At 44.9% G+C, this 26,684-nt stretch overlaps 2 protein-coding genes across 3 annotated transcripts in view; both read left to right on the top strand.

Annotated features, from left to right (window-relative positions):
- The window catches only part of Tec (tec protein tyrosine kinase), a 105,089-nt gene extending 81,618 nt beyond the window's left edge, over positions 1-23,471 (top strand). For both annotated transcript variants that reach the window (XM_038334115.2, XM_038334112.1), the window contains exons 10-19: positions 6,445-6,499; positions 8,611-8,690; positions 10,177-10,310; positions 13,635-13,709; positions 14,909-15,080; positions 15,468-15,684; positions 18,461-18,525; positions 21,377-21,495; positions 21,579-21,736; positions 22,805-23,471. In XM_038334115.2, coding sequence (XP_038190043.1) covers positions 6,445-6,499; positions 8,611-8,690; positions 10,177-10,310; positions 13,635-13,709; positions 14,909-15,080; positions 15,468-15,684; positions 18,461-18,525; positions 21,377-21,495; positions 21,579-21,736; positions 22,805-22,888 — 1,159 coding nt within the window. In that variant the 3' untranslated portion in view covers positions 22,889-23,471. The remainder of the gene's footprint in view (positions 1-6,444; positions 6,500-8,610; positions 8,691-10,176; positions 10,311-13,634; positions 13,710-14,908; positions 15,081-15,467; positions 15,685-18,460; positions 18,526-21,376; positions 21,496-21,578; positions 21,737-22,804) is intronic.
- A 2,343-nt stretch (positions 23,472-25,814) lies between these two features.
- Positions 25,815-26,684, top strand: part of Txk (TXK tyrosine kinase) — a 58,633-nt gene continuing 57,763 nt past the window's right edge. Inside the window, exon 1 of the mRNA XM_038335627.1 lies at positions 25,815-25,890. Within this exon, the coding sequence (XP_038191555.1) occupies positions 25,875-25,890 (16 nt within the window). The 5' untranslated portion in view covers positions 25,815-25,874. The remainder of the gene's footprint in view (positions 25,891-26,684) is intronic.

Here is a 26,684-nt window from a genome sequence, read left to right on the forward strand (position 1 = left end):
GAGCCTTTAAAAATGTTTCATTGTTTCTTTTTTCAGATGAAAACAACAGTCTATTATGATTATAGCTTTTTAAAACTTTGAAAATAGGAAATAATATTATTAAGAAAATATTATGAGCAAGAGTTGACCTCTGCCAACGTTAATGATATTTTTCTTTTCTTTTTCCACGAAGCAATGAGTGCATTATGTGCTCAGTTTTCTTCCTGCCATTAAATGGTCTTTGAAAATATTTTCATAGCTGCACTATAGCTCATTCAATCATAAATTTATAAAACATTTTCTGAGTTCTTGGCATTGTTCTAGTGTCGGGCAAGGCCCAAGGGCTGCAACCAGTATATGAACTCATAATTAATTAACATAATTGTTTTGTTATCTGAGAATTATTGGGTTGTTTCAGGTGTTTCAAGCAATAGAAAAATAATTGTGGTAGCCTCTCCTTGCTGTCTTCAATCATCTCTCAAAAGTCCACATTCTGGAAAAGTATGCATGTGTGAACTTTGTTGAGTCTCCTGATGCATGCTGTCTGACCACTTTACAGAAAAGCTGTACTTTCTGTGTCCACGGGCAGATTTTAATGCATGACCCATGGGTGTCAATCCCTTTGTGGTCCTCCTAAGGTAGGATGTGAATAGACATTCACTGACTTAAAGCAACAAACTGTTGCTCTGCCATCTCACTGTGACACCACGAGCATACCTCAAATCCGGAAGAAGACCAACAGGGTCTAAAGGTCCCAGCATCGGTGGCATCATCCCTTAATATGACGTTAGAAGTGGAAATATAGATGGTGTACAGTTAGGTACCATATAGCGCATTTTACCAAAACATCCTGTGTGCCTGACAGTCTCCCCCTAGGACTGTGATGGAGCTGGAGCACTCCTATTGTCTAATATTTTTTTGTGCATGTGGTCACATGAATGCTTACCATTGTGCTGTGGTGTCCATACCGTTTGTGCAATGACATGCGGTACAGGTTTATAGCATAGTGCTCTAGAGCTGTTGCCTGCTTCATGTAGCCTGGGGGTTGGGGTAGGATGTAGATTATATTTGCTACCAGGGTCAGAGTGGGTTAGGTCTTTTAAGTGAGCTCTGCGAGGGTTCCTTAGTGGCAGTTGCCTGACTGTGTATTCCTCTGAGGGCTCCTTATTGTGTGTGATAAAATGATTGTGTAAAATATGGTGGTTTGGCTTTTAAATATATCTTAGGAAAAGATAATAAAATCCTTAGAACCAAGGAAGATGGCCAAAGGCTCAAACTTGCACTGATTTAAAATGATGGGACCAAGAACGAACTGATAATTCCGTTCATGGAAACCAGATAATCCTGGTGTAACTAGGAAGCTTCCTCGTGACTCACGGGATTTCACAGAAGGGTTTTCAGCCCTGTGGTTTGTAACTAGGACGCGAGTGTTTTGGTTGTATTGTCTCTTGGAAATTTAATCTCTCTGAAGAATCTTTCTCCTCTCCACGACTCCGGTTTGGGCGTCCCCTCAACATTCTGTGCCAGGGACAAGGATTCCAGCTTGGCATTATGCCAGGTGGTGAGGCTAAAGACTGTCCTCAAAGTAGGCAGACAGAGTCCCCTTCTCCTGCTTCTCTCCTCCCTGTGTTGGGGGGAGGGGTAAGGTTGGGGAGTGTTAGCACAGCCACTAGTATCTTCCACGGCCTGGTGGATGTTGAATCAGCTGTTTTTCTGTTTGTTTGGGCTAACCAGGATTCCCAGGCCACTGCTGTCCCTGGTCAGACCCAGGGCTACCAGGACTTCCAGCATTGTCAGGAACCTGGTTTGCCCCTTACACTCTGCCAACAGTTTGGATTTTAAAGGTTCAGAACCGTCTAAAGGTCCCCATAAGGAAAAAAAGGGGGAGGATCTCATTAGGATGTTCAGAGGGAGGTGTTCCTGATGAACGATGTTAAAAGAATAAGGTAGCCAAGATGAGATGGCAGGAACAGAATTTGTAGGAACAGCTCTGAATGGGTGGAGGAGGCAGGAACGGAATAGAGAGAAGACAAAGATGTACACATGGTTGGTTGCTTGTGTTTTTCCTTCATGTCTTTTTTGCTTGCTTTACTCTTACTCATCCTCCCCAAGAAACTTGGTCGTAGTTTGACGTTTGCAGAAGATGGGGTGTTCTCAAGCCCCTCCTCTTCCCTCTCCTTCAGACCCCGCCATTAAGGTTCCATTCCTCTGGAAGGTTGTGTGGTAGCTAGCCAACGCGAAAATCTGACTCATTCTAGAGTATTTGATGCCTAAGAAAAGGATGACAAACTGCCCATAAATCTTGGGCATTGTTTCCAAATGTTGCTTTCCTTCAGCAAAAGTTATTAAACCCTAACGAGGCATCGCCACACCTTATGGGGAGGTATGTGCCCTGGCATCACTGTCTCCTTATGCCATGCAGGCCAGGCTCCTTCACATTCTTCCCGTGTGTGCTCCTCTTCTTGACAGAATGAAATCATCAGTGGTTCTTTTCCTCCTGCCCGGGGACAGGGAAATGAGACAGATCAAGAAAGACTCGGAAGAGCTGCTACAAAATAGCTATCAACAGTTAATTCATCTATTTGTTTACTGCTCAATAGACCCTGCAGGGTCTGGGTTTGTATCTTATCTTATTCAGCTGCACATCACTGTAAGAAAATACCTCCTAACGAGAGCATTTATATTTGGCTCGCGGTTTGGGAGTTTCCGCTCCATGATACATTGATGCTACTAGATTAGCACTGTTGTGAGAAAGAAATCACGAGCAGAGCATGCCTTAGAACAAACCTGCTTGCATCATAACTGGAAAGCTGAGAGGAAGGTTCAGGGGTGCTCCGGTCCCCTTCAGAGGTGTGTCCTGATGACACACCTTCCTGTAAGTCCCTAATGACGAAAGGTTCCACAGCCGCCCAGGAGTGCCACTCTGGTCTCCAAGCTGCTAACACACAGGCCTTGGCCCACACTGTGGGAAGAAACTGTGGCATGTCCCCAGGATGGAAAGATCTCTGCTGGAAACTGCAGACGCTGAGAAAACAACTCATTAGAACCGGTTTCAACTTTTTTATCTTATTTTTTTTGTTTCCAGTTTATTTATTTTTTATTAAAAATTGCCATCTCCTCCCCTCCTCCTCCCCTTTCCCTCCCCTCCCCTCCACCCATACCCCCACTCCCTCCCTCTCCAGGCCAAAGAGCCATCAGGGTTCTCTACACTGTGTTGAGTCCAAGGTCCTCCCAACTCCCTCCAGGTCCAGGAAGGTGAGCAACCAAACTGACAAGGCTCACACAGAGCCCGTTCATGTCGTAGAGACCAAGCCCATCGCCATTGTCCTTGGCTCCTCAGTCAGCCTCCACCATCAGCCACTTTCAGAGAGTCCGATTTGGTCGCATGTTCCATCAGTCCCATTCCAAGTGGACTTGGTGGTCTCCCATTAGTTCTGTCCTGCCGTCTCAGTGGGTGAACGCATCCCTCATGGTTCTGACTTTCTTTCTCATGATCTCTCTCCTTCTGCTCCTCATCAGAACTTTGGGAGCTCAGTCCGGTGCTCCAATGTGGGGCTCTGTCTCTATCTCCATCCATCGCCAGGTGAAGGTTAAGGCTCACAGTGAGCCCGTCCATGCTGTAGAGTTCACATTCATTGCCGTTGTCCTTGGTTTCTCAGTCCTCCTCCACCATCAGCCACATTCAGAGAGCCCGGTTTGGTCCCCTGTTCCATCAGTTCCATTCCAACTGGACTTGGTGGTCTCCCGTTAGATCTGTCCCACCGTCTCAATGGGTAAACGCACTCCTCACGGTCCTGACTTCCTTGCTCATGATCTCCCTCCTTTTGCTCCTCATCGGGACCTTGGGAGCTCAGTCCGGTGCTCCTATGTGGGGCTCTGTCATTTTCTAAAAATGATTTGATGTAAACTGTATAATATGGAAAACAAATCCATCTATCTAGAAAATAATTCAATTCACTAATTTATTAGTTATTTGCAAATAAATTTATAAAATCCATTTGGTTACAAAATAAACCTGTTTATGAAACACATAGAAATTTTGACTATTTGAAACATACTTATCAGGTGAGAGAGTTTACACAGCATTTTATTTTTTATATGTTCACATAGGACATTGTACTTCAACTACAAACCAGAATATAACCTGTAGGGCATTTCTAATAATTTATTATTGTTTAGGTACAAAAAACACTGTTAATAAAATCTTTATTAACCACGAGAAAAGAAAAAAAAAAAAGAACCGGTTTCAAGGAGCCGCTTCTTGTAGCAGAGTCCTTAACTCTCTGGTTTCCTGCGTCCTTTCCCAGGGTCTGGAATTCAGACTGTGAGGAAGGAGACTCTTTGGTTTTCAGGGTATCTTATTATCATTTTAAAGCCACAAGGCAGCTCTCCCTGTTTTCTGTACCTGAACCCTTCTTCTCTTGTCCTCACTTGGAAGATGTGAAATTGGATCTCCTGTTTTGTTGACAAATCAAAATTTTAAACCTCAAGCAATGTGCTAGCTACCTTTTCTTGAGTAACTTTTATGACAGTTTTGGGTGTCTGATAAATATTTCTCATACCAATAGAAAAGCTTTAGAGACAGAAAGAATCTCTTCTAATTTATCACTGTATTTCAATTGCATTCAGAAATGGATGGATCACAAAGGAACAGACTGATCACAATGGTAGTTCAGTTGAACATGGCCTCATTTCATGAAGTGTGATGGGCATATTGTTCATACCCAGGCCTGGTTCAGCATTGCAGGCTCTGACAGCATTGCAGTGTACGGCAACTTCACTGGGCATACATCTGCTTTCTAAGAACATTCAGACGATGACAGACATCTTCTTGTCTTGTTTTACTTGTTGTGATTTTGCTTTTCTCAATTAGAGTGAGCCTTTGTATCTTCTTAACTGGGACCAGAGGCCTGTTGAGTGACAGACTTTTCCTGGGGAGAAGCAACACACATACACACGCACACACGCATGCATGCACGCACATACATATCTCCTCAGTTAACAACAGACCAAAATCCAACTTGGTGAAGCAGTGAGTTTTATCGCTGTTACTTGTAGGAGTGTGGGTGAGGGGTCGCTTACAGGAGCAGGGATGACTCAAAGACAACTGTATCATCAAGGCCCACCCCAGCACGGGTGACAGCTCACAAGAGCTGGGAACCTGGAGCACACTATACAATGTGCAGACATCTCAGCAAGTTGAAAAGTGTCCAGTCCAGGTGACTCTATTGATCTCTTCCAGTCAGCCTGGCTGTTTTCGGCTTTTTCCGGGCAATTGGGCAACTTATCTGACAGTCTTCTTTGCAGCTTGTTTTGTCTGAGGAGGACTCAGCAATCTTTATTATTTATTCTTGGGGAGGCCAGGGCTAGTGAAACTAACTGGTCCATTTCGGGAACTTCCTGAAGCTATTTAGACTTGTTTACCTTCTGTGTAAAGAAGCTTCCTGCAGGATGGAACGTTTTAATCTCAGAGAAAAGTGCTACACTCCATACACTCAGGGCCTTATATGAATAGGCTGAGACTACAGTGGGAAATTCAGATGCCCAAAGAGGCCCTGGGGACTTTTAAGTTGTAGGTATTTGACAGCCCAACAAAACAAATTTAAAATTGAAGGCCAGAGAAGACTCTTATTCAAACTCTTTGGGGCCCATTTGCTTATAGTCAATGGAGGGATGATCCTGGGGAAGCTGAAAGGCTAGCCTGTCTCTGGAGTGAGGAAGGAAACAGCAATACACAGAGGGAGTCTTTCCAAAGGCCCAGAAGGGCAGATCTGCAGGGCCTCAGGGTATGGACCAGGTGGGGAGGAAGGGTGGGTGCTCAGACAAAGCACAGAACCAAAGTGACTAGGTGACCCCGGGGGTCTTGGTGTGCTGGACATCAGAAAGTCTGGAGCACCCCAGTGGCTGTTCTTCAGTGTTGCTCCTTATTTCTTGACACTTGAGATCTCCATGGACTTCAGTGAACGTGTACCACAGTAACCTGATGATCTGCCAAGCTTATGAGACGGGGGCTGGAATATGATTTAGTTTGAATTAAAGACAGTAATCTAAAGTGACATTTTCTACATGTATTGGTCATTGGAGTAAAATTCCTTCCTGCTCTGCATGTGGTCATTGGGAAAGATTTGTTATGTTGAATGACAAGAACTGATGAGATCTGTCGGGTCCCTCCATGCCTCCATGCGTAGTGTTGATTTGCAAAGCTGTCCTGTGACAAATCCAGGTTATGCCAAACAAGTAGACTTTGATTCCATTTAACCGATGTGGGATGTCTTCCTGAGAATGTGGGTAGGAAAAGTCCGGCGACATATGCATGAAAACATGTTATTGCTGTTGAGAATGTGAACGCTGTCTTACCATGGTTGTGTTTATTACATTTGTTATTGATAAGCTGTATTAGCTTCTTAATAAGACCAAGAATAAAATATAATTTTTGAAATCTGATAAAGATCTCTTTCTGATCAGATGGTATTGCAGAAACACCAACAGAAGCAAAGCCGAGCAGCTCCTCAGGACGGAAGTAAGTGCTTGTCTTCATTTTGCACATTGCACTGCAGCATCGATTGATTTTACTGAATCCTTCGTGAGTGGCTCCATAAACTTATTCCTAAAGCCCGAAGGGGCTGTGATCCAAATGCAAACTGTATTTTTCACATCCCTTAAAAGAGGGTATTAGAGCGTTAGTGTGCTGTAACAAAGAGCCACAAACCGAGTGGCTCAAATGTCAGAAGTTCATTGCTTCATAGTTATGGAGACTTACAATCCAAAGTCACCGGATTGTGTGCTTCCGGGGGCTGTGAGGGGAGGGCCTAGGTCCTTCTCTTTGCCTTGGAGATAGCTCTTCTCCCCTGTATCTTCGTCTTCCTCCATGCACGTACTTCTGTCTCTGTCTACATCTTCCCTTTAGGTAATGGTACCAGTCATACTGACCTAGAGCCACCTTGATGACTTCACCTTAATCTAATGTCCCGTGTGAACCCTTATGCCAAAGCACGCCCACATTCTGAAGCTTAGGACTCGGCTGTCTGGAGTGCAGCAGAGTACAGCTGGGCACCTGGAGATCTGCGCTGTGAAAGAGCGCCTTCCTTTCCTTACCGATTTAGCATTTGCTGCTTTGATTTTAATACTTCAATGTATTTTCCTTTTTGCTTGAAATCATTTGTTTTAGAATAGTTTACATTAATATTATGTGACATAGTTTGTAAATTAAAACTTAATAACCTGTAACCACCTATTGTAATAGTCGCAGTGAATTTTTCCTACCTTAAAGTAAAATTAGAGGAGAAGACAATGCTTGCAAAGAGGAAGTTACACTGAGCTGAGAGAGAGCTGACTCTCTGGGATGGTTTTAGTCTTTTTTTTTTCTTTTTAGTCTGTAAGGTAGGAAAGAAGCCAAGATTCGCAGCTCCCACATTTACGGTCTAGTTGTTTTACTTAGTGATAGCTCAAGGTGTTGCCTCTTCTAGGTGTCAACACCAAGACTTTGCTGAGTACTGAGTATAGTTTATATGACAGGGCTCATCCCCGCTCCCCAGGATCCTTACTGGCTTCCCAGAGACCACACCCTGAGATAGCTAGAGGGGGTGCCAGTACCTTGGCAGCCTGGCCTTCAAATTCCAGTTGCTACTGACTACCAGGTGACGTAGGAAAAGTTGTCTCATCTTTTTGTGTCCCCTTTCCTTACTTGTAAGATAAAAGAAGAAAAACAAGACTGTTATTCAGATGACTGTCTGAGTATTAAATACATTTGTATATGAGGACACATTTAAGAAGAATCAGGTTTCAAAATGGTGGCTCTTGTTAATTTTTTTAACCAATGAAATCATCATGATTGCTGTCTTTAATTGTTATCAGACAGGCTTGTGGGGCCTTACTTAATTCCACTGTCTTTCTTATGAATAAGAACAAAAGTTACTTTTCAACTATGAAACTCATTGCTCATCTTAAAACAATGTGAAAACTAAAGATAAGATGTGGTGCCGTTGGCAGAGAAGTCTTTAAAATGTGTAACTTCCATTTCTCGCCCTTCAACTGGGAATCAGATGAGAATTTAACCCTTACTCACTCAACATTGCTGGCATGTTTGAATCTCTGTTGAAGTTACTCGTCTTTCCTGTCTTGTGATACTTGACACTGAGCTGCTGGGGAATCCAGGGTGAACACATTCTTGAAAGCGGGAGGTATTTGCAGGAGAAAGGCTATATGGATAGGAACTGATAATGAGAGGAGCTGAAAACACCTACCACGCAGCAGAATGCTATGAACTGGGAACCCAGAAAGAGAGTCTCAATGATTGTTTTCACAATCCCAGGGCTTACAGTGTAGTGGCACCTGCCTGGTGGCTCTGCAAAGGCCCTAAGGCACGCTAGCTTCAGGCCCCACTTCATTCTGCATGAGAAGCTGTAGTTGGGACAGAGTGAGTGTGCCTCTGCCATCTCCGAACCCCGGAGTGTGAGGCAGAAAGTCATGTGGGAGGGCAGACTCAAGAGGCTCTATTGTCCGGTTGCTCTTGTTGACAGCAGACTTGCTACACCGAGGATGATAATAAAATGACAAGATTAAGCTCTTGAATCCTTGCCACATCCTTCCTAACTGGAATTTTTAAAAGGACTGTCTTAATTTGGATTTTAGGATAAAGAGGGTGGCTTTATGGTGAGAGACTCCAGTCAACCAGGCTTGTACACCGTGTCCCTTTACACCAAGTTTGGGGGGTAAGTAGTAGTTTGAAGTGGTTGCTGTCTTATTCGTTTTATGTGTGGGGTGTGTGGGTGTATGACATATGCGTGTTATGAATGTGTGGCTGCAGGGGTGTCTACTGTATACGTGGAGTCTAGAAATGGACTTGCAGGCATTTCCCCCACTGGTGTCTCCACCTGTCTTATTTATTTTGTTGTATTTTCTGACTAGCTCACCAACTGGCTAGACTAGCTGGCTAGCGAGCTCTTGGGATCAGTCAGTCTCTCCCCACCCCTCAATTCTGTGCCAGCACTGCAGTTACCGACATATGCCAGCACATCTGGCTTTTATAGGCGTGCTGGGGATCCGAACTCATGACCTTATACTTTCATAGCAGGCATTTTATCTGCTGAGCTATCTTCTTAAGCCCCATTGTTTTTCTTTTAATTCAGCGTTTTTATATGAACTCCCTGTGTTGTTTGAATGTGTTTCTAAGTTTCAAAGTAAGATGCTCCATGTCAGCATTAGGAAGAAAAAAAAAATCTAATCTTCATTTCTAAAACCTGGCTATTTTGTACTTACGGTTTTTTTTTTTTTTCCAGAAAATTTCCCTGTAGTTTCTCATATCTATGTATGTGTGTGCATACATACATGTTGTTGAGAATAGCTTTGGGAGATTTAGTAACATTCATTGGATAGCTACTATGCTCTGAGCTACTCACAAAAGGATCTATGTTGAGTAGAGTAGGCTTTAGTAGTTTATTGAGGGCCGCAAACAGGCCTATAGGCCGCCATGGTACCATGAAAATAAGGAAGGGAACGATTAGAATGTTATATTGCCAAGACACATTTCAATTATTCTTAAGTGACATCTAAGCTGAGACCTTACAGCAAGACAGGAAAACCTGGGAGAAGGGACAGGAGAGGAGAAGCTGTGGTGACATCAGGGAAGCATAGGGAATGTCTGTAGTGGATGTGGAATGACAAGGACAGCCGGAACAATGGAGGGAGAGGCACCCGAGATGTGGAAGCAGACTCCAGGTCACATAAGGGCCAAGGAACCCAAGCTTTTACCCCAAGAGCAATTATGAATCATCCCGAATTTAAAGCATGAAATGACTAGAGATGATCTATATTCTAGAGCGATATATACAGTAGAATGTAGATATTCTTAAATCTGGTCCATTCCCTTTGAGAAGGGTGGGTGTTCTAGGCATTGCAGGTCTGTGTTTCTGTGGGACAGAAGCTAACAGTAAATTAAAATTCTACTGCTGCTGGCTGGAGATGGTAAATGTTCTTGTTTCATTCCCATGCATGCAGCTGACTTTATTATTATTATTATCACTTGCAAGACTTCGACAAGCTAAGAGCATGGGGAAACTCATATTTGTATCGGGAAGAGAAGGAGCAAGTAGGAAGAGATCCTAGTGAGGTTGCCCTGCAGAGAGCATCTGCGAGTGACATTCCAGTATCACATCCTGGTACAATACAGCGTTTTGCTTTGTTTTGTTTTTTTAATAGGGAAGGTTCATCAGGTTTCAGACATTATCACATAAAGGAAACAGCAACATCTCCAAAGAAGTATTACCTCGCGGAAAAGCATGCGTTTGGGTCAATCCCTGAGATCATTGAGTATCATAAGCACAACGCAGCAGGTGAGTGAGCTATGAGCATTAGCGATCACGTGATCAGACACTGATGAATTCTTAGGTGAGTGAGCGGTGAAGACCCACAAGCATTAGTGACCACATTGTCAGCTACAGTGATGAATTCTTCAGAAGGTAGGTGTCAAGTATGATTGATGTAAAAATATTGCATATTAAGATTATTCTAGATCCAAAGAGAAATCAGAAATTGTATCAGATTTCATAGAAATACTTTTTTTCCATCACAGGAGTGTCTTTAATGTATGTGGATATTTACACCTCATAGCCTTAGCACTAAATGAAAATTCCGAGATGTGCCTACTTTAAGAGCAACCTAGGAGCCAGGTGGTGGTGCACAAGCCTTTAATCCCAGGACTCGGGAGGCAGAAGCAGGTGGATCTCTGTGAGTTTGAGGCCAGCCTGGTCTACAAGAGCTAGTTTCCAGGACAGGCTCCAAAGCTACTGAGCAATCCTGTCTCAGAAAACAAAAAACAAACAAACAAACAAAAAAGAGCAACCTGTGAGGCTGAGGTTGGAGGATCACTTGAGTGAGAGAGTTCAAGGCCAGTCTGGGCAACATAAGGAAGTCCCCCATCTCAACAAATAAATGCCGAAGATGTGTGTGGCGTGGTCATAGAAGCTTTCAGATAAGCCAGGGTTTCTGTTTACATGGAACCTTTCCAAGGATCAGAGTGTAGTTCCCCTCAACATATAGTGGGATTATGTTGTGATAAAGCCATCAGAAGTTGAAAATACCCTAAGTAGAAAGTATATTTAGTACAGCTAATCTACTGAACATCCTAAGTGGCGTTCCGTAGATTACGTCTTGGTCACATGATTGTCTGGGAGTGAAGTTCATTACAGCTACACAGCTCAAGGTATGCTCTCTTCCAACACTAGTCCAGGAGCAAACAAAATTCCCTGTCCTCAGAATAGGTCTAGGTTCCAAAAGGATGCTTTTCTCAGAACGCATGTTGCTTTGGACCCTTGCAACTGTAAACTGAACCACTGAAGGCTGCAGACAACTGAGGATCATGGCTGTTGTTCTCTTTTAAAAATGCTATAAAGTCCCAGGCGCAGAAAAGAAGGTGCCCACCGCGGGTTTCCAGCAGTTTTACTTTAAAGGGACAAACAAGTAGGGTGTCCAGTAGCCAGCTGCTGAATTCCGCCTGTGTATTTGACTTGCGAGTTAATCAGAGGCCCTCTTTACAAAGTGTGTTGCTGTTTTGTGAGGTCATTTACTATTTATCAGATGACAGGAAGAATTACTGAGAAGTAAATAATTTACACACCACGGCATCCATACATTTAAAATACAGGGTTCAGTGGTTTTAGAATATTTACAGGATGCCAACAATCACATCACCGTAATCTGTTTTGAACACTGTCATCCCCCCACAGAGAGATCTTGTACCTGTCAGCAGCCACCCATGCCCAGCCTTCTCTAGCCCAGCCCCAGGCAACCACTAACCCACTTTCTGTCTTAGTAGATTCACCTATTTTGAACAGTTCATAGAAATAGACTCATACATTTATACTGTGACAGGTGTTTTTGGTTTTGTTTTGGTGCGCTGTAACATTTTTACATTTGTCCATGTTGTTTTGTGTATTCCTTTTCGAAATAATCAAAAAGGCAAAAAAATGATCAAGACCTAACAGGTGGGAATTGTCCAGTATGCTATATGAATTATTATGCAGAACCTTGCATAATATTTGCACAATTGTTAGGTTCCCAGCCCAGTTATAAGTCTGTGTTTAATTTTTAAATTACTTCCAATGTGAGTGTAATACTGCTAAATGGCAAGGTAGACAATTGGCCCTCTAACTCCCATTCTTGAAAACTATCTTAACACACCGACCTTGACAAAATTTCTGCTTCGTCTGCTTGTGGAAACCAAGATGCAGCCTGAGTGTGCACACGCTCTAGACGTGATGACTAGGGGAAAGGAGGGCTGCTGGGGATTCTGGACACTGTGAATCCCCAGGGTTCTTTGTTTTGCTTTGTGTGTTTTGTTTTCTTCGATGATGGATTGACTGAACATATTCTTAGAGATTGCTTTGTAGGTTCTACTCAAGTCTGACCTGTACCAGGAAGGAAATCCCAAGGAAGTTGAAATCCCAAAACTCTGTCAGGCTGCCAGAGAAGGTGTCTACTCCCTTTTATTGACAGATTACAGTCCATTGTGTGGACATTTGGGTTGTTTCCACATCTTGAATTTCATGACCAACAATGACTTGAATAGTTGGATTTATGTGTTTGCATGGAAACAGAGTTTTGTTTCTTTGAGGTGCTTGTCTACAAGTGGGTGTTAGGTTGTTCTGTAATTCCATGTCCAATACTTGAGCAATTAAGACAGGCGTGGTGCCATATGCCTTTAATCCCAGCACTTGGCAGGCAGAGGCTGAAAGAATCTCTACATTGGAGGCAACTGGTCTATAGATTGAGTTCCAGGACAGCCAGGGCTACACAGAGAACCCTGTTGAAAAACCAACAAAATAAAACAAAACAGACTAACGAACAAACAAACCAAAAGACCAACTTGAGGAACTAATTCTTATCAGTTTTCTCCTCCCAAATTTTTTATAACTTTGTTCTGTTGTTCTCTTGTTTTTATTATATTTCTTTTTCTACTTTTGTGCTCTTATGTTTTTTTTTTTTTTACCACTGCTATAATTTACTTAACTGACATGGATTTAGTGCCTGCCTCATGAAAGAAAGCAACTCAGCCTTTGAGGAGAGTATGGGCAGACATGCGCTGGTCGTCAGGGCAGATGCACATACGATTTTAAATTACGATGAGGCATGCCATGTATGGGAGCTGCAGACCTATGTGGGCGCTCTTGGAAGAGGGCCTCTGGTTTCTCCTCTGGGGCTCTAAATGACAGAAAAGGTTTGCCTTTCCTCTCTGGTTTCCAGTGGTTGACAGTCCTCATTGTTAGCGCCCCAGCGCGTGATTTCCATGCTGCTGTCACAGACACTGAGGTATAGCAGGTGGCTCACTTTAATTTTTAGCAGACTAATAAAATTCTCTTCCATAGTTCAGCTCTCATATTGGAAAAGATCATGAAGTCCCTGATAATAAATGCTGGCAATCTTTTAATATCCTTTGCAGTGTTCGAGGAGAGAGGGAGCTAGCCTTGCGCCAGATACACACTGCATTTGAAAGGAAATGTGTGGCATGGCTGAATGCGTGCTCTGTGGCGCCGTGTGTATGTGAAGAGAAGGTTTCAGTAATAAGTGAATGAGTTCTTCCTGTGCACTTCTTGTGTAGCATTGGACTGAGTCGCTTGGGTGAGATAAAGTTCACCTGCAATAGTTCCTTCACTTTCCAGGGCTCGTCACCAGGCTGCGGTACCCAGTCAGTACGAAGGGGAAGAATGCACCAACCACTGCAGGCTTCAGCTATGGTAACTATCATTTTGTAGTTGCACTGGCAAGTTTCCCTTGGAAAGAATCCATCCTTATCATTATAGTTCTGTAGATGTGCAGAATTAAACCCCACCACCACCACCCGGGGAGGTAGTGGCTGTAGCCACAATTCTAGAGTGAATGCCCAGGTCCTGGCAGCCCCAGCAGCCTAGGCTTGACAACCTGTCTCACAATGTCAGCCAAGGATGAGGGGTGGTGAAAAGCAGAGAGGAGGTCTGACACCGTGCATTGGGAAGAGGAACTGAAGGGGTCTTCTGGGCACTCACGTTCAAGGCTGTAACAGAGAAAGAACTGGGTCAGGGCCGAGAGCAGTCAAGTGTGGTCTGGTTAATAATTATCTCAAATCTGGTCCCACAACGTAGTCTGAAGAAGTCTTTATTGCTTGAGGGGGACAAGCTGGTTCTCAGGAGCTGGCTGGTTGCTCCTGTTCCAGGGTGCAGCCTTGCCATCGGGAATAACTGACTATATCTGGACTCAAGGGGCAGTCTGCCCTGAGAGGCCCTGCTGTTCCTGGAGTCAGAGGTAACTGTAGGTTTCAGACAACTCCTGGAGACCTTGAGTGTCTTTTGGGCATCCAGATAGGATGTTGTAAAATCTGTTAAGACGCCTCAGTTCCTCTTGCCTTTGCGTCCCCATCCATGAAGGGGAGACGGTATGTAGTCTCCAGGCTTTAGATAGGTGCTCCTTGCACATGTGTGTAAACGAGACAGACACAGACAAAGGCAGAGACGCCAAGCTTTAGCCCTACTTGAGTCACCCTGTGGGCCCATGCAAGGAACCTGTGGTTTTAGCCAAGGATTCTCTGGGTGCAAGTTATATAACTGTTTGTATTGCTTTGATACAATGGGCTTTTAGATGATTATTCTTTATTAGAAAACTAGTTTATTATTCTCTCTCTCTCTCTCTCTCTCTCTCTCTCTCTCTCTCTCTCTCTCTCTCTCTCTCTCTCTCTCTGTTTGTGTGTGTGTGTGTGTGTATAAACTTTCCATGGGCAAAAGCTAAATATGTCACTGCTAAGACTGTTACTGTCATGGTTCTCCCTGGCTGCTCTGTCTTCTGGTCGTTACTACTGTATTATCCAGGACTGTGGCGTTGGTCTTGCTTAGAACATCTCTTTTCCCCACAGACTTACACTGCTCTTCTTCTTAAAGGTCTCCTTCTCTCGTCTGTCTTACAGAGAAGTGGGAGATCAACCCATCAGAGCTGACCTTTATGAGGGAGTTGGGGAGTGGTCTGTTTGGAGTGGTGAGGCTTGGCAAGTGGCGAGCCCAGTACAAAGTAGCCATCAAAGCTATTCGGGAAGGTGCCATGTGCGAGGAGGATTTTATAGAAGAAGCTAAAGTCATGATGTAAGTTTCTTTCTACTATTATCACCACTCCTATTATTATTAATATCATATTATTATTATTACTTTTATGTGTATGAGTGTTTTGCCTGCATGTATGTCTGTGTATTGTATGTATGCAGTGTCTGCAGAGGCCAGAAGTGGGCATCAGATCCACCTGGTGTTACAGATGATTGTTAGCCATCATGTGGGTGCTGGGACTCGAACTCGGGTTCTTTGGAAGAGCAACCAGTGCTCTTAACCACCAAACCATCTGTCTATTTCCATGGTATAAGTTTCTAGCTTCTACCAGGTCCCCCCTTTTGTATGAAAAATTGGCCCTACCCAGCACATACGCCTGCTGGTTTCTTTTCCTGTGGTAACTCTCCATATGTCTGTCCTCGTCCCCAGGAAGCTAACGCACCCCAAGCTGGTACAGCTCTATGGCGTATGCACCCAGCAGAAACCCATCTACATTGTCACCGAGTTCATGGAACGGGGCTGCCTTCTGAACTTCCTCCGACAGAGACAAGGCCACTTCAGCAGAGATGTGCTTCTGAGCATGTGCCAGGACGTGTGTGAAGGGATGGAGTACCTGGAGAGAAACAGCTTCATCCACAGAGACCTGGTAACCATGGTCCCCTGCCCTCCCACTCACGGCTGAATTCTCTGTCACACTGCCTTAGCCAGTGAGCTGTGTTGCGTTAACCCCCTGCAAATTTTAGTCCTTAGCAAAATTTCAACCATTTAAAACTTGATAAATTTCAATCACTTGATAGTTTATAAGGAAAAGACCTTTATTAAATCTAATAACTTACAGACTAATTTCTTCAGGCAAGTTTCTGTGAATTAATTATTTGAGCTGTGGGGAAGACTCCCAGGAGATAGGTAGCCCTAGCAGATTTATTCTGCGTCATTGTGATATAGATAAGGATGTTAGCTTTGGAGAAGTGAACAGGGCTTTCCCATTGTGAGAAATGGGGAAGTTAGGCTTAGCGCTGACCTTCTGACCAGCTCTCAGGCCCTGTCCCACCTCACACACTGTGAACAGAAACTTCGGAGAAATCCCGAGCTTACGTCCATTATCTGTGAACTGCGAGGGAATTCCGGGACTTTTCATTGTTTCTGAAAGTACTAGGAAAACAAACCCCTGTTCTACGTGACTGTGGTGGACGCACTTCTCGGTTCCCTCCTTTCCTCTCCTTTCTTCTCTCCCTTCTGTTTTCTCCCCCACGGTTTTCAGTATGAAGCAGCACAGCCCATCTTCCTTGAGATCTTCCGTCAGAACCGAGAGGGTTTGCATCGCCCCCTCCCTGCTTTGGTTTTAGCTTCCTTGTGATGGAGTCTGGGTCCATTTTTTCAGAGCAGGAGCAAGACGTTCTGTTTTAACATCACCTCACACAGGCATTGCTTTTGTACCATACAAACACAAACTCATTCGACCGTTCTAACGACCAGAGGAATGTTGTTCCTGTTTCCATCTTACAGACAAAAGAAACAAGTAGAATTGGTTAAACTATTTTCAGCAGTCAGGGAAATGGTGGAGGCAGGATTTGATCCCAGAGAGTTTGTCTCCAGGATCAGTGCTCTAACTGCTGTGTTATCCTCTAGACTTGAAGCAGAATAAAGAATTAAGGATTTGGCAATGGAAGACTTGGTCTCCTAGGCGTGTTAGGGGATAGTACCGTATGCATTCTTGTGAATTGGATTTGCAATTTACACATTGTTGTTTTGCTCATTACACTATTGTAACCTATAATTGAGGCAAAGGGTTTTGTAGAGCAGACGTGACATATGTCATTAGTTTTGATGAGTGTGTGTAGCTGTGACAAGGGCTAGTTGTCATAGTGAAACTCACGAATCAAGCATCGTCCTTGTTTTTGTTCTTACAAAACGGATACAGCCTGAACACCTTCATGACTCTTGGCACTTGTCTACACAGAATTTATTTTCTTGAAAACAAATTTTGATGTCCTTCGGGCCTGTGATACTGGTATTAAACTTTGGCAGGTTTTTTTTTTTTTTTTTAACCACACTTTAAAGGAAGAGTCTGCTGTGCCTGTCCCCCGGGGAACGTGATTTCACGGGCTTGTGAGTGAGAACGCTGTGGCTGTGCTCGCGGGAGGGTGCAGATAATTCAGGCAGAGGCTCATAAATGTGCTCAGAAGGAGGAGGCTGGTGTAAGGAGGCACAGAAAAGAATAAGCGTCTCAAGAAGCAGGGAGAAAACTACACCTCGTCCCTTGGGTTGTGGCGTTAAAAATATCATACTTGCTTCTGAGGAGCACTGTGCCGTTCCACCAAATTAGTTTACTGAGTTTCCAGAACTTTGAAGAATAGAGCAAAAAGCAAAAACTACTTGTTTGTGTTTTACCAGCTGAGTTCCTTACGTCTTAGTGTATTAGAAACCTCATACGCGGTAAAGCAGACCCCGTGTCCACAGTAGCTTTTCTGTTGGCTGTCGAGGTGAAGGCTCTCTGATGGCCTGTCACGTCGATGATTGTGTGTTTCTGCCGTCGCCTGGAGATAATTCACCTTTAGTCTAGATTACAGACTTCAAGGCGTGCTGTCTCCGTCGGTGAGAAAAATCACACAGCCTGTTAAGAATATGCCTGGTCAGGGAAGAAGGTTGGCAGGTCCATTGGTCGTCACTAAGGGTGATGTTAAATATGCATTGTGGTACCTTGTGGCTTTCTAATCTTTATTTCTCCGGGTTGTTTCAGATTCACGTTGGAGGTACCGTCATTGGGATGTAAACAATTTATATGGACACATTTATGGCTTTGGTTGTAGTTGGTTCTTTCTTTTCTGCCCCCCCACCCAGCTCTGGAATGAATGCATGGGAACGTATTCTTACTCATGTCTGGCCCTAGCTGGCTTGTTTCTCGCCAGCTTTTTTTAACTTTATCCCATTTCTCTTTAACTATGTTTTGGCCCTGGGCTTTTTATCTTTCTTTATTCTACATATTTTTATTTCCTTCTTACTCCATGGTTGGCTATGAGACTGGGTGGCTGGCCCCTGGCATCCTCCTTTTCTTGCTCTTCTCTCTCTTTAGATTTCCCCTCTTATTTATTTTCTCTGCCTGGCTGCCCCACCTATTTCTCTCTCCTGCCTAGCTATTGGCCGTCAGCTCTTTATTAGACCAATCAGGTTGTTTTAGACAGGCAAAGTAACACAGCTTCACAGAGTTAAACAAATGCAACAGAAAAGAATGCAACACATCTTTGCATCATTAAACAAATATCCCACAGCATAAACAGATGGAACACACCTTAAACTAATATCCCTCAACACATTTACATCTTCTCTGATGTCGACTTTGTTATTATTTACTAGAAATCGGACTTCGGTTTCCCCTTTATTACAGGGCTTTCTAATAAATGTAACATAATGTTGTTTTCCAGGCCGCCAGAAACTGTCTGGTGAATGAAGCTGGAGTTGTGAAAGTCTCCGACTTTGGAATGGCCAGGTATGGCTGATTACTGTGCGCTTCAGGGCTGGTCGCATTATTTTGAATAATTGATAAACATGGGAAGGTCTTGGGAGACAGCTCGGTGGGTAAACTGCTTGCACCCTAAACATGAGAACCTGAGTCTAAGTAGAACCCAAGGAAAAAAAAACCTGGGAGTGGTAGCTCCTGCTTGTAATCCCAGAACTGGGAGGATCCCAGGGCTCTCTGGCTAGCCACACTAGATTGATGGCTGAACTCTAAGCCATTGAGAGGACCTGTCTGAAAGGCGGACCATGTTCCTGGCCATGCCAGCCAGGGTTGTCCTCTGCTCTCTGAAAGCACCCATACCACCACAAGCTCCCCTACTCCAGAACTGAAACAAAACCGGCCCTCTGGCTGCAGTGGTCCTTGCTTATAATGTACTACTTGGAGGCAGAGGCCGGAGAATCAGAATTGCAAAGTCACTCTGGGCTATATAGCAGATTCGAGGCTAGCCTGGGCTACATGAGTCCATGCCATTAAAAAATAACATGGGAATAACTTGCAGCAATAAAACCAAAGGGAAATAAATCTCTTCAACTGTTCTGAGGTTAATGAGACTAACTCTGTATTGTGGTGCTAATCATTCTCTCCACTAGATGGTACTAGAGCCTATTCAATCTCTCTCTCTCTCTCTCTCTCTCTCTCTCTCTCTCTCTCTCTCTCTCTCTCCCTCCCTCCCTCCCTCCTTCCCCATCTCTCTCTCTCTCTCCCTCCCTCCCTCCCTCCCTCCTTCCCTCCCTCCCTCCCTCTCCTCTCTCTCTCTCTTTCTCTGGCTGATTCTTAGAATCTTTTAGAATGTGTTTGGTGATCCAGTACTCAGTATAGCCATGTTTGCATTTTTTTTTCTCTTAATTTTTGTAACTTTAATAGTGCTACGTAAGAAGCGTTTTGTGTGTCCTCTGTCCATTGAGTCATGGATATAAGGCAGGTGCATGCCATGTGAGAGTCTAACCCTGTGGACTGCAGTGGAGACTAGGCTGAAGGGCCTGCCCACGTGCAGCTTAAAGGACAGAGGAAGGAGATACACAGACCTGGAGTGAATGACTGTGATGGAGCCAGGGGTTGGCCAGCAAATGGTGGCCTGTCCGTCCAGTCTCTGTCTTTCTGTCTATTCTGTGAGTCAATGGTGGGCTTTTCTTTTAAAAAAAAAAAATAGTGTTTAAAAGGAAGCTGAAAGTATATCAGGACACCTGAAAATTATCTGATGTTTAAGTCATTGTCCAAAAAGTAGCGCTATCAAGACACACTGGCTTGACCAATTGATGGCCATCTGTGGCCACTTTTATATTGCAGAAGCAAAACCTTAAGCTGTCCCAGTGACTGTGTGTCCTGCAGAATCTGATATCCTCTCTGTATTGTCTGATATTTCTCAGCAAAAGTCTGTTATCTTCTCAGAAATTGAAAACTTGGAATTAGGGAGTGGACGTAGCCACTGGCGATCTGGTGACCGACCAGAAAGATTTTTCTCCCATGGGATCATTGAGCGGACACCACAGGAAATAGACACAAAATAGAAGAAGCAAGACCGGTAGCACCTGAGGTCTGGGACTACTCTCACCTGCCTAGGGAGGCCAGAACGCTGTCCCTGGCAGCTTCCGAGTCTCAAAGGCCTATTACCCAGTCCTCTCTACATGCTGTATGTGAAGATGATTAGCTCCTGACAGATGGCCCTCCGCTTTCTTATAGTCACTCTTCCTATATTTGACTTTCAGAAAGTTTGGACTTTTATACCAGTCCTTGTAAAACTACTCTTTATACACTAAATTCAGACTCACCTGACTGACGTGTACTTGATCCAGCCCAAGGTGGTGTCGTCTGCCTGATACCATCTTTATCTGTACCATCTAAAAGAGGAGGTTTGTGCGCTCGGTTGAACCTTCTCACACGGCAGCTTTAGAACTGACTTTAGCCGGGCGGTGGTGGCGCACGCCTTTAATCCCAGCACTCGGGAGGCAGAGGCAGGCGGATCTCTGTGAGTTCGAGACCAGCCTGGTCTACAAGAGCTAGTTCCAGGACAGGCTCTTAAAAAAAAAAAAAAAAAAAAAAAAAAAAAGCTGCAGAGAAAACCCTGTCTCGAAAAACCAAAAAAAGAAAAAAAAAATAAAAAGAACTGACTTTATATGAATAGATAATGCGCTCCTGATCCCTCTGATAAATCTGTGCCGAGGTCCTCACAGTCATCCACTCTCAAGGATTGTCCCAGGGAGTGGTCAGCATTATAGTTTCCGTGTTTCCTTCTAGATGGACCTATATACGTTCCCACAGAAAAGGAACAAGACATTGAGTCTGTGTGTGGGTGGGTGTGTGCTATGGTTTATAAATAGATTTACCATCTTTTTACCCTTTTCGCCTCTGCTGTTTTTTGCTTGCTCGTTCTCATGTGCTGTAGCTTTAGTTCACACTCTGGAGCTGCGGGGCTCAGGCAGGGGGGTCTCTAGTCTCTCGTTACCACATCCTTTGAGCAGCTCTGCTTCAGAGCTTTGACGCACAGGGCCTCTGGGTGAAAGTTTGTTCAGAGAACAAGATCACAGACCCAAAAGTTTGTAACAGTTGTGTGATATTCTGCCTCTGTTGCCTCATAAAAAAAAAAAAAAAGATGAGCAGCAGAACAACGAAGGTGTGTACACTAGGGTTGTGAGGTTCTCCTCTCGTGACCTAGCATAGGCTCAGGAGGTAGACACCGCGGGGCACGGCCATGAGCTGAGTGTTTCACTTCAGCCAGGTGCGCGGTAGACTTCAGTGGCCAGCTTGTTTTGTCTGTGTAAGGGGGAAATGAAAGCCCACGTCTGACATGCGAAGGTGTAACCCGCGGTGTGTCTCATCCTAGGTATGTTCTGGACGACCAGTACACAAGTTCCTCCGGTGCCAAGTTCCCCGTCAAGTGGTGTCCCCCAGAAGTATTTAATTACAGCCGATTTAGCAGCAAGTCAGACGTTTGGTCGTTTGGTAAGGTCCATGAGGTCTGCGTCCTCTCCTTCCCTCTGAGGAGGAAGTGAACACATCATTGAGTAACCTTAATCATTTTGTAGGTGTTCTAATGTGGGAAGTATTCACAGAAGGCAGGATGCCCTTTGAGAAGAACACCAATTACGAAGTGGTAACCATGGTTACGCGAGGCCACCGACTCCACCGGCCAAAGTTGGCATCCAAATATTTGTATGAGGTGATGCTGAGGTGTTGGCAGGAGGTATCTACTTCTTTGTGTTGTCTTGTGATCTGTAAAGCATTTAGCAGTTGGCCCAGTGGGTGGTGAAGGTCCTGTCCTCACAGCCTAATGAGGCCGTGCCACCTGCACAGGGATTTCAGACTCCAACAGGAAGTCAAATCTCTGTCTCCATTCTAAGTATTGAAAAGAATACTGAAGAAATGGAGAAGGCTAAGAGTTAGCTTAGTATACTCAGGCTGATGCCTCACTCCCAGGTGGGAGCCCTTCCACAGCCAGGGCCTTGGGAAAGCCTGGAGAAGTTGCTCCAACCTCCCCCCCACCCCACCCCGTGCAGAAGCCGTGGGTTTGAAGCAACACTCTTTCTAGAGAAGGGTTCTTCTTTGATCTCAGTGTCTCCAGGTATCTTACTCAATCTCTAGACGCATTGAAATGTCACCTCCATAAAGAGATTAAACACCAGAGAGACCCTTGGAAGTCGGGCGTTCACATATATTGTGTATGGAGTTTTCAGAGTAACCCTTTGAGAGATAGATGCTTGAACTGTAGCCATTTGATAGGAGACGGTGATGCTTGCCCAGGACCAGTTGCCCACAGAGCATCAGAACCCCATGGGGCACCAGAGCTGAGGCTCCGTATCACTTGTTGTGATGCCTCCCACATGTACTGTTTGGGGTGGGCAGAGGCTGATTGGGCAGGAAGCGGTACCAGAGAGAGCAACATGAACAAAGGCGAGGATTTGGTTGTAAACATGGTGTGTGTACCCGAGGGTGGAGCTTAGTCTGATTTAACAAAAAGCCAGAGTGAGGCTTTTTGTGGGAAATGAGGTTAGGTGACAAGGGGAGGGGGAGGGGCAGGTCTCAGAGGGCTTTCCAGATAAGTGAGACTTGATTTCTTAGGCACCCTGGAGCTCTAGTAGGTCCCTGACAGCAGGGATCTAGCAGCTGTGGGGTTAGTTGGGGCATAGAATGGCCAGCCTGTGTTTCCCCAGTCCCTGAGTCTTGCCTGTGTGGTGTGCCGTGGGATTTGAGCAGAGAGAGTTTTCTTGGGAATGGATTCTGAGATTCACAGCTTCTCCTGGACTTTTTGTAGAAGCCAGAGGGAAGGCCTTCGTTTGAAGATTTGCTACGTACGATAGATGAACTAGTTGAATGTGAAGAAACCTTTGGAAGATAAACAGTGGCTCCAATTTCCAAGGCAAGAGGAAGAAATAGCTTGCAGTGGGAACGTAATTCGGTTGGCACCTGGGAGCACAGATGGTTCTGCTTACAATGTGGGGACTCCAAAGCCTTTGCTTCTGGTCCAGCCCAAGCTCTGTGGCTGCTGTGTAGGCTGCGGAGATGGTGTCTTAGAGCTGGTGACTTGAAGCTCTCGCTTCTTTCATTCCTCCAAGAGCTTGAGTGCCAACAGCGGACCAGGCACTGAGCCCTGGCCTTAGGGTCTGCCAGGCCAACAGTGGACCGGGCATTGAGCCCCAGGCTCAGGTTTGCCCATCTTCGAGATGAACATGGGGCTGTGTTAGCTGGTGCTAGTAGAAAGCCAAGGTGTTCCAGAGGGGGAAGCCACGTCCCAGCAACTCTTCCGTGACCTTCGGCTTCTACATAAACCTGGGCCAAACAGGAACCCACCTGAATAAGTAGCAATCCTCTGTTTTGAAAACATCTCTTTCTGAACCTGTTCTTATTATTACGTTTAAAAATCTGTATACTGTACATATTGTAAATACGTATAATATATAAAGTTATATATTTATAAGAAACATGAGTTTGCCTCTTTAATTGAAATTTTTGTTGTTGATTTTTAGAACAGGGTCTCACTATGTCGACTAGGCTATCATCAAACTTATAGAGATGGGCCTTTAATTGAAGTTCTTAGGATTTGAGAATGTCTAGTCCTAATTCTAACAACTGTCATTCTGTCTCCCCAAGGGTTCAGATATTGATTTCTGAAGAGCAGAAAGCACCTGGGTCCTTCAGTTGTTAGATGCTTGATTCACAGGTAGACTCATACAAGTACACATTGGCCCTGCTTGAACCACAGTGTGGCCTTTGATGAGCTATTTGACCCTGACTGTGGTGGCCAGAGCGGGTTAGAGTTAGGTGGAACTTTTAATAACAGAAGTAGTTACCTCGAAAGTCTTAAGAACATTCCTAGGGCATCATGGATGCTCTGATTGAGGTGCTGGGCTCTGGACCAGAGGTGTTATAACAAAGTGGTACCCATCACAAGTAAGTCCCCAGAGTGGCTTACCTGTGGTGATCCAGGATGCTGCCAAGGGAACTAGGGAGATGTTCTGAGCTGTCGTATGGTTTTCAAGAAGCCTGGTTGGACTTGAGTCCCTGGATTAGTGACTGTCCATCCCAGCCATGCATTGGACCCCACTGTCCAGCTTTTTTGAGTGGGTTTCTCATTCACAGTTTCCTTTTTCACCCCATGAGCTTCAGGGAAAATAAACCAACCAAGCTACCATCATTAGGAACCATTTACTGTTGAACACACTGTTCTTGGTATTTGTGAGTCCCCGCAGCTGAGGAAGGTAAGAACTGTCCTTTACTAGTCAGTGTCCCCTAGGAGCTACTGTTATGTCTCCCAAGGTGGAGCATTTGGTGAGCACACAGGCAGGAACTGGCTTCCCTGAGAACCGTCTTCCCTCTGACTTCGGAGGGGCACCTCTCTGTTCAGGGTTCTTTCTGAACTGAAGGTTGTGCCGTTTATAATGAAGGAAAGCAAAATATTCTTGTCATAATCTGCCACCTCCCTCCTACCTGTCCACAGCAGGACGCCATACACACCTTTTGACTGATTTGTACCTCCTTCAAGGAGCTGGTCATGTGTGGGTCCACCTTTCTACTGCTGCCCACCACACGCGCATATGAACACGCGCGCGCACACACATGATAATGCGCACCCACGCATACACACACATATACATACACATGGCCATGTTCTCCCTTCACCTGCATGAGCTGTGAGGGGAAATGGCTGGAGCTGAGGAGAGTGTGAAGAAGGTAGAGCTCTGTGTGAACAGTCTCAAGTGCTTTTTTTGCTTTTTACCACATGTATGTCTTGGGGCAGGACCCGTGTGTGTGTGTGTGTGTGTGTGTGCATGCGTGCGCACGTGCACACAGGGCAGAGGCTTGTGTTACATGTCTTCTTTGATTGTTTTCCGCCTTATGTAGTGAGACGGAACTTCCCGTCTGAACTCGGAGCTGGCTCGCTTGGCTGGTCCTGCTGTCCAGTTTGCATTTAGAATCTCTTGTCTCCACTTCTCACTTGGTTTGCTGGTGGGACACCACACCCACTTGTCAGTTACGTGAGTTTTCTGGCTCTGAACTCAGGTCCTTATGCTTCTATGTCAACTTTATCCGCTGAGCCATTTCTCTCACCCATACAGATACATTCTATGGAAAAAGAAAACTAACACTGACAGCATTTGGAAACCATTCTCTCTCTCTCTCTCTCTCTCTCTCTCTCTCTCTCTCTCTCTCTCTCTCTCTCTCTCTCTCTTTCTCTCTCTCTCTCTCTCTCGACAGGGTCTCTCTATGTAGCCCTGGTTGTCCTGGAACTTTCTATGTAGACAGGCTGGCCTTGAACTCACAGAGATTCACCTACCTCTGCCTACCAAGTGCTAGGATTAAAAGCATGTGCCACAGCAAATCTCACCAAATCCAAAATAAGGTTCCTGGTGTCAGTCCGGGCTCAGAGGAGCAAATGTTCTAGACCAAATAGTCCTAATCCTGGGATTCAGTTTTCCCTGGACCTCTGTGAACCCTTGGGCAAATAAAACCCCTTCTTTTCTGTTCCTTTATTCCAGTCTCTGCCCAGGGAGGACAGTTTGACTTGATCAATTTTAAGGTCCCCTTTACCAACATTCTGTGATTTCTTCAACATGTTTTCTAGACACACCCACACATGTAGGCACGAGGAAGTGCTAACAAACACCTCAGATGTGGATACAGCGTTCTGAGCTTTCTTATGTAGGCCACCCAGTTGTCATTCACACACTCCTCTGAGGTTTCAGAACAGGAAAATAGGTGGGGTAAACTTGGGCTGCAAGAAACGTCACAGGCCAACTATGCTTTCAGTTGAAAGATGTGTTGCTGTCAGTGGGCCACGGCCGAAGAACCAAGGCTTCTGTGCATGCCCAGGCGGCAGGGCAGCCATGATTCTGTCCTCTTGTAAGTAAGATGGGCTTTGCTGTTTAATACCAGCTTGTTTAAGGGCGTGTTACTGATTATTGAGCAGTTGGGGAGGTTTTTGCTAAACGTGGAATTTGTAGACTCTTGAAGATAATTTCTTCAGATGTAGAAACAGGAGTTTGTGACTTATTGAAATAGCCACTGTCTCCTGATAAAATAAAGCGTTTGAGAATTGAGCACACAAATGAAAATAGAAAAAAGAAAGTGTATTCCATGTGTGGAAATGCAGTCGATGGGTTGCAATGCATTTCTCTCTAGAATGATAAAGAGCTTGGAGTTGAAGGCCAGGAGACCAGACTTGCTCTGGTTCTGCCTCAGCTTTGACAGGTCTGGTTGTATGAACAAGTCTACAGCATGAGGGCCCCTTTCTGCCTCCTTCCCTGGGTATCGGGAAGAAATGATAAGTTAAAAATGACAGATGATTCGTCCAGCTAGAGAGCAGCGCCTAAAGCCCCAGGGCAATCTTTAGAAACCCTCGAGTGGTTTAAGTTTAAGACTCAGAGAGGGGTCTTGAGTAAGCAAGCCTGGAGGGATGGCTCAGCTGTTGAAGGCTAGGCTCACAACCAAAAATATAAGATGGAAGGAAAAGACTGTCTCTCTGGAGAGCCTGTGGAGTCAGCTATCAGCAGAGCTCAGTAGTTTCAGATTAGGCCAGAATTCTGGTGTTTAGCTGGCGTCAGGAACAATAGATTGTGAGTTTGCCGTGTCTCTTCAAGCCGCAGCACCTGGTTAGGACCCCCACCGCCAACACACACACACACTCACACACACAC

Source organism: Arvicola amphibius, chromosome 1 (genome assembly GCF_903992535.2).
Source record: "Arvicola amphibius chromosome 1, mArvAmp1.2, whole genome shotgun sequence".
Taxonomy (NCBI): Eukaryota; Metazoa; Chordata; class Mammalia; order Rodentia; family Cricetidae; genus Arvicola; species Arvicola amphibius.